The following is a 12,425-nucleotide window of genomic DNA, read 5'->3' on the forward strand; positions in this document are numbered from 1 at the left end:
ATATTTGTTAAGACCCTTAATTTTTTATTAAGTCCCTTAATTTCTGCATACACTTTCCAACAATTTATTATGCCAGCAAAAAATACAGCAATAACTATGAAATGTCATATTGATACATCTGATATATCTGGATAAACAGATATGACATCTTCAACATGGCACGCTCAGAAGTTTTGAAGTAAAACTTTTATTAATCCAGTATGTATGACCCATGGTCAGAGAAGACAAGATCAATAGTTCAATATCTAAAAGCACCCTGTTGGACATGTCTCACAAACACACACAGACACACAGTGGGGATAGTGAACACACTTATAATATTCACAGGAGTAGAGGGAGTGAGCTACAAGGCTCCATGCTGTAGGAACTAAACACTGGAGGAAATGATTTCAAACATGAGTAAAAAGAAGGTAAAACACAACAAGTGATTGAGATTTTAAAAGGTTAATATTTATTCTCCAATGACCAAAACACACTGCAGAAATAATCCAGTTTGAGACTGCTTCAACTGCCCTGGCTCAATGCTAGGGTATCCTGTGAATTGTAGTTTTGTGAGACATTTAGCCTTCTCTGTCAGAGAGCTCTGGTGCCACAATACACTGCAATTCCCAGGATTCCCTAGCACTGAGCCAAGACAATTAAAGTGGTTTTAGTGTTTTTTTCTCAAATTAACTGGATACTGCCTGAAAGGTAGGGAAAGCAAAAGGCTTTGTTCATCTATTGTAGGTCAACCTGAGATCTAACTACCAAACAATGAATCACAATCCAGCCTTGTTTTGAGAATCTGATATGCTATCTTGCTTGGAAACAAAGAAGTTAAATTTCATAAAGTTTATTCACCAGTCCTGCATTACAAGGTTAAACATATTGTCACCTCCTTTGATTCTTCTACTTAAAACAATCTGTGTAGTTTTGTGTGTTCAAGAACCAAAACAACAAACCTGCTAGACACACACACACACACACACACAAACACACACACGATTTGTGACTACACCACATTTCTAGACTACTAATTGGATCACTATAATTTAAAACCAGATAAATAATTTAATATTACAGAACTATTATGTAGAACACCTTTTAGGATCCTTTAGAATATCTTTTTACATCCTCATCTCACTTTGTACAGGTATGTTTGTACATAAATCCCCAGTCTTTATGACTATGACTGTTATTGTAATCTAAATCAAGATGACATGGGTAAGAAGTGCACTTAAAAACTAGGAGTGAATTGGCAACAGGAATTTCAATCACAATTTATAAAAAAAAGTGATGATACTTAATGGAAAACTAATATACACAGAAGTTAACAGCCAATAAGAGGCTATCAAATAGTTTAGTAAGTAATATAATGTACAACAAAAAACTGGCATTCACTGCATATCAAGAAGCCAGTAAACACCCATACCTACAACGGGCCAAAACTGACTCTTACAAGCCAAACCTAAAATCAGTAAAAACTCTATGTTTGTTTCTTCAAGTATTTCTGTATGCCACCCACACCACAATTCTGTAAACAAATGTATAGTTTTTACTGATTTTAGTAAATCAGCAGGCAATGAACAACTAAAGAACAATTAAAATAAAACCAAGCTTAAAACATTTTTAAAACACTTTAAAATATTTTTTAAAACTCATAAAAGCAATCCAAAAACAATCATAGGAGATTATCACATGCAGAAAAAGGAAGGAGAGAAGAGAGAGGCCCCCGTCTTTATTACACATTTGTGTTTAGATTATCACACAACATCCTGCGACATCACACTCATCCCAGCCTTCTCCCATCAATGAAGTGGAATGGTCCTGTCACTTTTTTAACGGTAGTTTCCCATTAATGAAAAGTGACAGGACCATTCCACTCACTGACAGGAGAAGGACAGGATGAGCATGATGTCGCGGGACGCTGTGTGATTATCTTCATGCAATCACGTGATATGGATAGGAGCATCCTGCTTTTCTCCCGTTCTTTCTGTCCATATAATGTGAAATTTTCTCCATGGGAAATCAGTTTTGAAACAATTAAAATTACAAGCATGTGCGTTTGCAGGTACTAAATCCATGTATTTTGCCTATCTCCCCTAGCAGGTAGGGAGAAATATGAATGTGGCCTCAGGTCCAAAACACACTGCAGAAATAATCCATATTGAGACTGCATTAACTGTCCTGGTCAGTGCTAGGGAATCCTGAGAATTGTAGTTTACAACAGGGCTCACTGACAGAGAAGGCCCAATGTTTTACAATACTACAGTTCCCAGAATTCTCTAACACTGAGCCAGGCCAGTTAATGTGATCTCAAACTGGATTATTTCTTCAGTGTGTTTTGGACCCCAGAAACTGCTTTTATATAGTTTAAAGTAGATTTAAGTAGAATTAGTTTAATTAATTGATATAAGAGTTTATCACATTACTTACCCTTCCGCTCTGCTCCCGTCGCCCCAGCATCATCGATCAGCGATGGGAGCCTCCTGGTGGGATCGTGGATGGTGCCATTAAAGGGGAATGCTTCCGTTTTCATCATGGAAACGTTCTCATAATTGTTTTAAAAGGGGCCTTTTTAATAACGATTTAATCCGTTATTACAGATTATTACAGTTATTACGGGAACAGAAGCATTCCCCTTTAATAGCACCATCCGCGATCCCACCAGGAGGCTCCCATCACAGATTGATTACGCTGGAGCAACGGGAACAGAGCAGTAGGTAAGTAATGTGATAAACTCCATAGAAATTCCAAGGAAAGGACACAATATAAACATTGCCTACTTCACCAGGTACTTGTGGTGAAGTTGTCATTCATGCCAACGTTTCTAAAAGAAATATCACTTGTTCTTTATAAGAACACAGCACAGAACACATATTTCTGTCTGTTAACAAACAGTGCACACCTGGATGGCACTAGCAAGCTGCCACTGCACATGACAGAGTGAATATAAACAAGAGTGGATGTGTGCACAAATAAAACTTGTGATTGATTAACAAGCAATAAATACAAGCTGACTGAAACACTGTATATGATAAGATATACTACTACTTCAGTATTTACTACTTAAATGTATACTACTTAAATGTTTCATCTATGATTTTTTTACTTTATAGTTCTGTTCCTGTTATTTTAAGTATTATTAAAATTAGCTTCTTGTGTGTCAGACACAAAACAAAACTGGATATTCTACATTACTTTCTTATATTCCTCCTTTGTTATGTTTATTAACTGCTTTCCTGCATATAATCATTACACAATACAAGTATAGCTAGAGTGCTGTCACACAATCAAATCTAACTATGTCTCTGTGTACCTTCAAATCAGACACTGCCAAAAGCCAATACTTTCTACCTGTTATCCTTACATTCTACTCAAGCAATAGCTGCCAGTGAAGAAAGGGAGATGACTTACTTGCTACTTCCAGTGATGCATTGTGGCTGACAGCTTCACCAAGATAATTCCTTGCTACACAGACGTAGACTCCTTCATCAGGCCTACTTTTGCGGCCATGAACTATGCGTAAGAAAAATAAAGATCCACTTGGCAGCAACATCCGATGAGAACGAGGATCATCTTTATCAGTTTCAACCCTTTCTCCTCCTTTATACCACTCAATAGTTGGCGTTGGCCTGCCTTCAGCCTTACAGTTCAGTGTTGCTGGTTCTCCTTTAGAAACAATTAGATCTGAAGGATGTTCAACGATTCGAGGTGGAAAATCCTCTTGACGAAGACGGGAACCTGAAGGTACAAAATAAAAAATTAATATTTTATTTCAACTACTTGCTAAATATAATGGAAATATGTTTTTAAATGTGAAACAAACCCAAACAAGATCGTCTACAGCTATTTTTCTTTAGCTGTGTTTGAATTAAAAAAATATTTATGGAAAATATATTTTCCAGCCTAACATACTAATATTAGTTAATAAAGCCAACTTTTTGTTTTTTAACTAGCCAATTTTAGCATTTGTTCCTAGAACAAATTATTTTTCCTTGGGACCCAGAAGTCTACTTCTGGTTTTAATATTCTGTCTTATCTCCATGCTTTGTTTCGAAGGTGCCTTGTTTTAAAAGTGAACTGTCGTTCCTTAAACCTGCCAAAAGCATGATTAATAGTATTATAAAAGTTATTATATTTGTTTTCTCTGGGATGGAGGGACAATCCAGGACTCACTAGCACAGATAGGACTTGCCACAGTTTACCCAACCAAGATTTAAGTTATACCGACAGCATGTAAACATTACTTTTTAGGTCTACAACTCTCAGAATCCTTCATCCAGCATGGCCACCTAGTGACTCCCAATCACTTGTGCAATTTTTTCTTTTACCTGATGCTTCTCCTAAGAGCTTTAAGCAACTCTTTTTAATACCACCAATTTTTAATAATTTTATTGCTGGGTCCTTACATATAACAGAACTGGTGCTGTTTATTTTTTGTTGTTTGGTGGTTGTTATACAAGCTGCTTTTTAAGGGCTGGCCTAAAATGCAGAGTAGATATAAAATATATTACTATTTCAGAAATGCCATGTTGATGAAACAATAAAAGATAACGAACAACACTGAGTCAACATAAATGATGAAATAATTATAAAAGTCTTTGCTTAAACAAAAAGTCTTCACATAAATAAAATACTGCTACCTAAAAGATAAAAACCAATTTAAAACAACAGAAATAAAAGCAGGAAAGGGTACCATTTTTTTTCAAGTTTTCATATCTATTTAAAAGAAAAAAGCTAAACTGTCTTCACTAGGAAGGCATGTTTTTGTATATCTTTGGCCCAATCAAGGCAAGATGTGGGAGAGTGTGACTATGAGTGCATCTACATTGTAAAAATAATGCAATTTGACACCATTTTAACTACCATGGCTCCATCCTAGAGAATCCTGGGATCTGTAGTTTTGTGAGGCACCAGCTCCTTTGACAGGTAAGGTTAAAGACCTTGTAAAATTACAAATCCCAGAATTCCACAGAAGAGGTCTAGAGCATTTATAAGTGGTGTCAAACTGCATTTTTTCCTACAGTTTAGAACTGCAGATGCACCCTACATCTCTAAATGTAGAGATTAATCTGCAAATAAAAGATGATGGGGTTGGTGAATTTTAAAACTTTCCATCATTTTTCCTGGTGCCACCCCACCATACACCTAAAATGCTACTAGTAGGAGATAATACACATATTGATATTTAACCATTCCCAGGCACACCTAAGAAGGTCAATAATTTTAAATTGAGAACACAGTCCTGCAAGGTAAACTGGAATTTTACTTGAGAGGAAAAAAGAAAATCTTAAAATGTTTTGGAAGGGATGCATAGAAGAGGCAACAAATGAAGGCTTCATACATGAAAATAAAAAAAGTAAAAAGAAATGTAGATGACAAATAGGAAAATGCCTATAAATATATTTCACTTAAAGTACTGTAATAAAGTCACCCTTATCTGCACTATAGCATAAGCCTCCTTAAATTGTACAGGGCTATACTTTGCTTGAGATGAGTGGCATATAGAGAGCATTAACAGCAAATTTGATGACAGCTGCCAGAGGGGATATAATGGCTTTGACATCTGAATAATCTTCTTCCATAGCTATATTTTTAATTTTTCTCTCCTTATAGTCAAGTAATTTAAGTTCCAATTTGTGTTTTATTGAGTTTTACTGAGTAGAAGCAACTTTATGTATTAACATAAATCCAACAACGGGCACCAATCCTGTAATTTTCTTGTCAGATATCTGTCCCAGAAGGGGTAGTTTGTGAACACAGAAATACAATACTTATTACTTACATACTTTATCTACAAAGAACCCTCATTTTTCTTTGCAAAAGCCCATAAGCATTACATAAAAGGAAACAAACACATTGGTACAACATGCTCTAGTATAAATTTCACATCTCAAAATGCAAAAATATGGCACACAATATTCCATGCCTTTGCTTGAATCAGCAACCATCTTGCTCATAATGCTGGTCACTTTTGTGCATTTACAGTGGACCCTTGTTATACGCTGGGGTTTGGTTCCAAGATCTCCCGTGTATAACAAAATCCGTGTATGCTCAAGTCTCATTACATATAATGACATAGCAAAATGGTGTCCCTTATAAAAAATGGAACATCAAGGTAAATTTATACTTTTTTGGAACATTTTCAAACCGTGTATGCTTGAATCCGTGTATAAAAAATCCGTGCATAAGAAGGGCCAACTGTATTTGCAAAATATTAGCAAGATTTGGTAACCAACCAATTTGCTTTGCTGCTTCCTTAAATATAAAAGGGATATAAAAAGAGCTGGCCTAACAGAGTGGTTACAAACATTATCTATAAACTTGAAAATCTCTGGTTCAGATAGGACCATCTTGAAAACAGTGTGTGTGTGCCTTCAAGTCGCCTATCGACTTATGGTAACCCCATGAATTTCTTGATGAGGATTATCACATGGAGCATTACCATCCCTAAAACGTTACTGAATCGTCCATTCCTGGCATTGGAGAAATGGATGCTCCGTGAACACTTTGATGATGGGAGAGGAGTGGGATGCCTCAATGATGATTAAATCATGAGAGGCAAGTGCAATTGGCTATGACACCCACTCATTTTGTGGACAATTTAGTGATGTTTCAGGGATGGTAAGGCTCCATGTGATAATCGCCATAGTGGCGGGTTATAGACCCCCCTTTTGAGGCGGGCTGCACCCGCCCCTTTCCCCGGTGTATCGGGGCCTCAGCTGCTAGAACGGCAGCCGCTGAGGCCCCGATCCGCCGCTTTTCAGACTGCGGGGAAGCAGCAAAATGCCGCTTCCCCGCAGCCTGAAAAGGGGTGTCCCTGGGGCTTCAAGCCCTAAGGACACCCCACGGCAGTGGGAAGAAGGAGAAAGGGGCCGCTTGGCCCCTTTCTCCATTGCTTTGCTGGGCGCAGCTGTCTGAAGGCTGCGCCCTGCGAAGCAAAGCGTCGCCGCAAACCAAGAAGGAGCTCCGAAACGGAGCTCCTTCCTGGTCCACAGAAAGGGCGCCCTAGGCTCCCTGGCGCGGACCGACGACGTCACGTCCGCGCCGCCCCATGTAGAGGCGGCGCGGTCGTGACGTTGTCATGGCGGCCCCCTTGTGGAAGGGGAGCCGCCATTTTGTACGGACTGAGTCCGTACTAGGGTTAGGGGGTGCAGAAGCACCGCACCTTCCTAACCCTAGTACGGACTGAGTCCGTACTTTAATGGCGGTTTGTAACCCGCCCGTGTTTCCTTGGGCAAGGGATACTCAAATGGTTTTCCCAGTTTTTTTCTCTTTAACATTGTTTGGCAGTCTCCCATCCAAATACTAACCAGAACTGATCCTGCTTAGCTTTCAAGAACAGATATGATCTCATACTTTAGGCTATATTATACTTTACAGATGCCACCATCTTTTGGGTTGCCAAAACATTAAAAAATGCTTTGATAAAGTGATGCAAATAATATATGTTAAGTTCTTTGAGAACACTTTCTCCTCTCCATTCATTTCTTTTATATTGTGCCTTTCTTCTGGAGAACTCAGGCTACATATATAGAGCTGCTCATGTCTTCATTATTATAAGACACAATGTGAATCTACGATAGCCTATGATGACTCTGACGTTTAACATTAAAAGTTTGGTTTCTCCAATTTCAGAGTATGACACAAGACACAAGTCTGCAAACCATGAGATCCGGTAATTACGTTTAAAAATAAATAAATAAATGTATCCATGTAACTTTTTATTTCCTGTATATCATTCTTGAACTTCTTCACTGGGCTGTGCTCAAAAACTATTTGGAACCTTTGGCAAAACATAGCAGCCACATTCATATGTGGTATATATTTTATAGCAATACCTAACGAATGTGGGGAAAACTACACACGGTACAAAAGTAACTGAAGAACATACAGAATGTAAATATTAATCATGTAATGATATTCAATGTTGTAACCACAATAGCATCTTGTCTATTAAGTTGGTTTGTTTATTATTCCATTAATATACTGTAGCTGGACGCATGAAGAAGTGAAGTAATGTTTACCCCAGGGATACTAGACTTGAAATTTTATAAAGAGAATTATTTTCATGGATGTCTATAGCCTTATAAAGACAATTCTTTTCATTGGCTTCTATTTAGTCCTTTATCAATTCAGTCAAGTGCTTTTCCTCACATTGACCATGACTGGTTTTTGCTCATTATCTCATGCCCTTTTATATGTCACACATCTTATAGAGGTGGTCTTGGTGTCCATTTTGTGTGTAGCAGCACCCAGGGAGGTTGGCTAAATACTTTATGGTCCTTAGACAGATAGTAGAGGTAACCAAGCTCTTAATAATTAATGATACTCCCTGGTTTTAAATGTTTTAACTCTTGGTTTTATTGTACTGTAGTTTTCCAAGATTGGCAAATTTAATTATCCCTGTCATTCATCGTGTGCAAGTCAAGACACTCCTGTCCCAGTATTATCTACAAACAATTCATACATGAAATAGAGAGATATTTGTATTTGCTATACAGGAAAAGGCATGCATATCTTTGTATATAAGCAGGAAGCTGTTGACTACACTTTTAATTGATCTACATGAGGAAAAATAAATTTTCAAATAGCAGTTGGTGTGCAACCCCAGTTTATGTGTCTGCTTGATGCATATTACTAAAATGATGCAGCCACATTTTCAGTGTATAGATAATAACATATTTGCTGAATGATATCATCACAATATAACAGCAAAAATAATGTAAAGGCAAAAAAGGATCTTAAGCAAATCTGTAACTCTAATCGCATTTTGCTTTCCTGAAAATGTAAGTGGAATGTCAGAGCTGTCTGTATGTTCTTAAAAGTTATTTATTAACAGGATATGAACCCCAGTTCAGGAAACACCAGGGATACAAAAGGTCAGCTGTGTCTAAGGTTTACACAATGTATAATGCCCAATTGAAAATCTTTTTAGAAATTAATAGTTTCAGGCATCTACTGTGAATCTTAAATATTTTAAATTAAAATATTAATATTACACACACACACACACACACACAGAGAGAGAGAGAGAGAGAGAGAACCAGATATGTAACACATGTCACTATCTAGTTTTTGCTGCCTGATTAACTGTACTTAAGAACATTTCAAACTTTAAGATTATTTAAATCTAAAATGATTTCCCAAAAAATGCAGCCAATTAATAAAGATTATATCTAATGGAAAACAAGTGAGTAGAATTGTAGATTTTCCATGTTAAAAGTTAAAATTCAGGTATCAAATTATTAAAATGGACTGTGCATACATCTGTTGGTTTAACAGAATCAGTCTCAAAACTGTGTTTGGAGAATTATTTTTATTTTTAGAATGCCACAAATCCAAAAGTGAAACAGCTGTAAAATATGGCATAGTGTTGTTAAGATGCAGAATAAAAAAATGCACAATCAAATAAAATAATTGCCAAAAAGAGACCTAATAAAATAGTTTATTACACAAAAACCACTGGTTATGTTGATTACCTCTCACTACTATAATCCAATCTTAACAGCTTTGGCTAGCTTAATGTAAGACTTTGAACATCCATACAAAATGGTCAAACATCTGACAATATTTAGATTTATCTGTTGTTGACCTACCATGAAATAATGAGACCAGACACAAGTAGATTTGGTTAAACAAGTGCCATTGTATTGACTTATATCCTACTTAACTGTTTACGGCCTGGAAATAAGCAAATTGATAAACATGGGGGGAGCAACCTAGTGCGGGTCCAGATGTCATCCTGTTACACCTTCCAATCTTTCCCTTGGGTGAAACACCAGAGCCGAAGGGCAATCCAAAGAGACTGGTTGCTACCTCGGACAGTCATCTTTGGAAGAGTGTTCAATCCCAAAGCCCATAACTATGTAAGAGAGAATTAACCTGTGACTAACCCCAAAGGTTTTCTTATTCTACCACTTCCCAGTCTCATACCCCATGGAAGCAGTTCCAGAGACCAAGCCTTCACCACAAAGGGATGCCAAAGTGTACATATACCAATCTAATATCTCCTCCCCCCACCCTGTACATGCCATGGACAAGGGACAGCCTCCAACAAAATCAGGCAAGCAGCACACAGCTACATGTCTCCAGACCCATTGACTGACTAGCCCCACAAACTCTCTCCATCTAACACACTTGAGCCCACTCTAATACGCAAAAAGGGAAGAGTGGACCCCTGGGGCAAAATCTACCACACTGACATGACCTATCTATCTACTACACACAACCACTCATTTACTTCAAGCACACACAACCAGTCCAGCATTCACCCTCTTACCCCACCAATGATTAATTGATCGTGCAAGAAAAATAAACTCAGCCTCCTTAAATCTCCGCTTGCTGCTGCTCTGTAACAAATCGAAGAGAGTAATGACCTGCTCCAATTCTGGATTTGGTAAAAAGAAAGTGTGAAAGGGGGTGACAAACTTAAATGCCTCCTACATCGCAACCCCACTTGGACAAGCAGGTCACCCTCTGGTCTCCATTCACAGAAGCCAACAAAAAGGCCCCCTCTGACACAGCAGCTTTGCTGCACAGCTCAGGGACCAACATGGTACAGTACAGTAGGTCCTCCATATCTGCAGACTTGCCATCTCCATATCTGCAGACTTGATCACAGGACAGGACAGGAACAGGACAAGGATGGGATAACCATCATGTGATAATCTCCTATGTTTCCATCTTGACATATATCAAGCTATCTTTTAAACAAACCAGTCTGTAAGTCAACAATAACTAATAATTTCTAACTTTGGTTTTTTGGATCCTGTTTATGAAAAGAAGTGGGATATAAATAAAATAAATAAAATAAGCCATGGTTCCTGCAAGGATGGATTCAAAGTGTAACAAATCACCATTCAAGAAACTGGGAAATGGCTCACTGTTTTCAGCAAACCCAGTTAGACTTCAGTCCTACACTTAATAATTATGAGTAACTCCTCTTAAACATAGTGAAACTTCGAAACAGATGTGCACAGAAGCACACTATTAGTAATTCAAGTGACCCTCAGGAACAGCATGCTAAGTACAGTTGAAATTTGTGTGCAATGGTGAAATATTACATACAAGCAAAAAAACGAACAAAAAAACCTGATATAAAGTGCAGCATTTTCCCATGAAACAAAACATAAGATGTAGATTCTACTAATTCCTTTTCAGAAGCTTCTTAAGAACCTGTCATGAATCTTCAGATATTGTTGGTGTTTTGTTTCTTTACTTCTTTTCAAACATCAAATGAAGCTTTTTAAAAAAAAAACAACTCTACTACATAATAGTCACACTCAAGAAAGAGATTTAAAGAGCTCTGGTTTATGTGAGTTATTAGTTCCTGTGACAGAAAGTAGTAAAGCAAAATTTTAAAGGTAATTTTCTAGAGACATTTATACTTTTAGAAAACAAAATATTTCAAATGGCCTTTTAAAGGATTAGCAACAAATCCTTGAAGGAATGCAGTCAACCTCAGTTATTCTGAAGCCATAAAGTCAACTTTCCCAACATTTAAGATGAATTAGTTAGCTCACTAAGTAAATGACAAACAGAAAGAATAAAAGGTGTGATAACATCACAGGTAAATGAGTAAGACCACTCCCTAATTGAAACTTCAACAAAAAATATTTCAAAATGTTACCATTGCAAGAGAACACAATGCATGTGAATTCAACCCAAATATTATTGTTTATAAAGTTAAACATATTTAAATCTAATAAAAATGTTTTCAACTTACTTTTAATGTTTTAGCTTATTTATTTCATTGCTTTAAAATGTTTTACTTGATTTAATGCTATCTGTAAACCACCCTGAGATCTTTGATATAAAGAGAGATATAAATATTTTCAATAACAATAATAATATGAAGAAATGCATGTGCTCTCACTTATTCTTGTAGCCCATAATACATTACTTTCAGTTGGTGTAAGTTAATAATGAACACATTTAGTTTGAGCTTTTGGACTTAAAGATGCTCACGTGAACTAAAAATAATTGGAGCTCAGTAGCAATAATGGAACATCATAAGACAGAATTGAAACATTAAATAACATAATGATTAACATTAAGAGTATAGTGTGTGTGTCACAGAGAGAGAGAGAGAGAAGAGAATGGATGGAAGGAATATACATCTAATTATCAAGTTTTTCTTAAGTATTTTATGTACAACTTTAGTACTTATATTAATGTCAAAAGAACTTTTGGACTTAATATTGAAAGACCTTACATTACTATTTACCATATTCCCATTGATTTAGTACGTCTACTCTTGTTGAGACTTAAAAACCTCTGTAAATAATTTCACCCTCTCTCTTCCCTGCTCTGCCAAAAGTATAATCACTTTCATAGTAGTTTATCACACACCTTCAGTTCTGCCATGCTCCCATTGCCCCAGCGTCCTTGATCTGAGACGGGAGCCTTCTGGTGGGATCGTGAATGGCGCTATTAAAGGG

At 36.9% G+C, this 12,425-nt stretch overlaps 1 protein-coding gene across 6 annotated transcripts in view; it reads right to left on the reverse strand.

Annotated features, from left to right (window-relative positions):
* LOC149319683 (roundabout homolog 1) overlaps positions 1–12,425 on the reverse strand; it is a 764,680-nt gene that overhangs the window by 270,951 nt on the left and 481,304 nt on the right. For all 6 annotated transcript variants that reach the window (XM_089512200.1, XM_089512201.1, XM_089512203.1 and 3 more), the window contains one exon: positions 3,397–3,723. In XM_089512200.1, the coding sequence (XP_089368326.1) occupies positions 3,397–3,723 (327 nt within the window). The remainder of the gene's footprint in view (positions 1–3,396; positions 3,724–12,425) is intronic.

This window comes from Sceloporus occidentalis, unplaced genomic scaffold (genome assembly GCF_023333645.1).
Source record: "Sceloporus occidentalis isolate IW3139 unplaced genomic scaffold, rSceOcc1.0.p SCAF_2, whole genome shotgun sequence".
Lineage (NCBI taxonomy): Eukaryota > Metazoa > Chordata > Lepidosauria > Squamata > Phrynosomatidae > Sceloporus > Sceloporus occidentalis.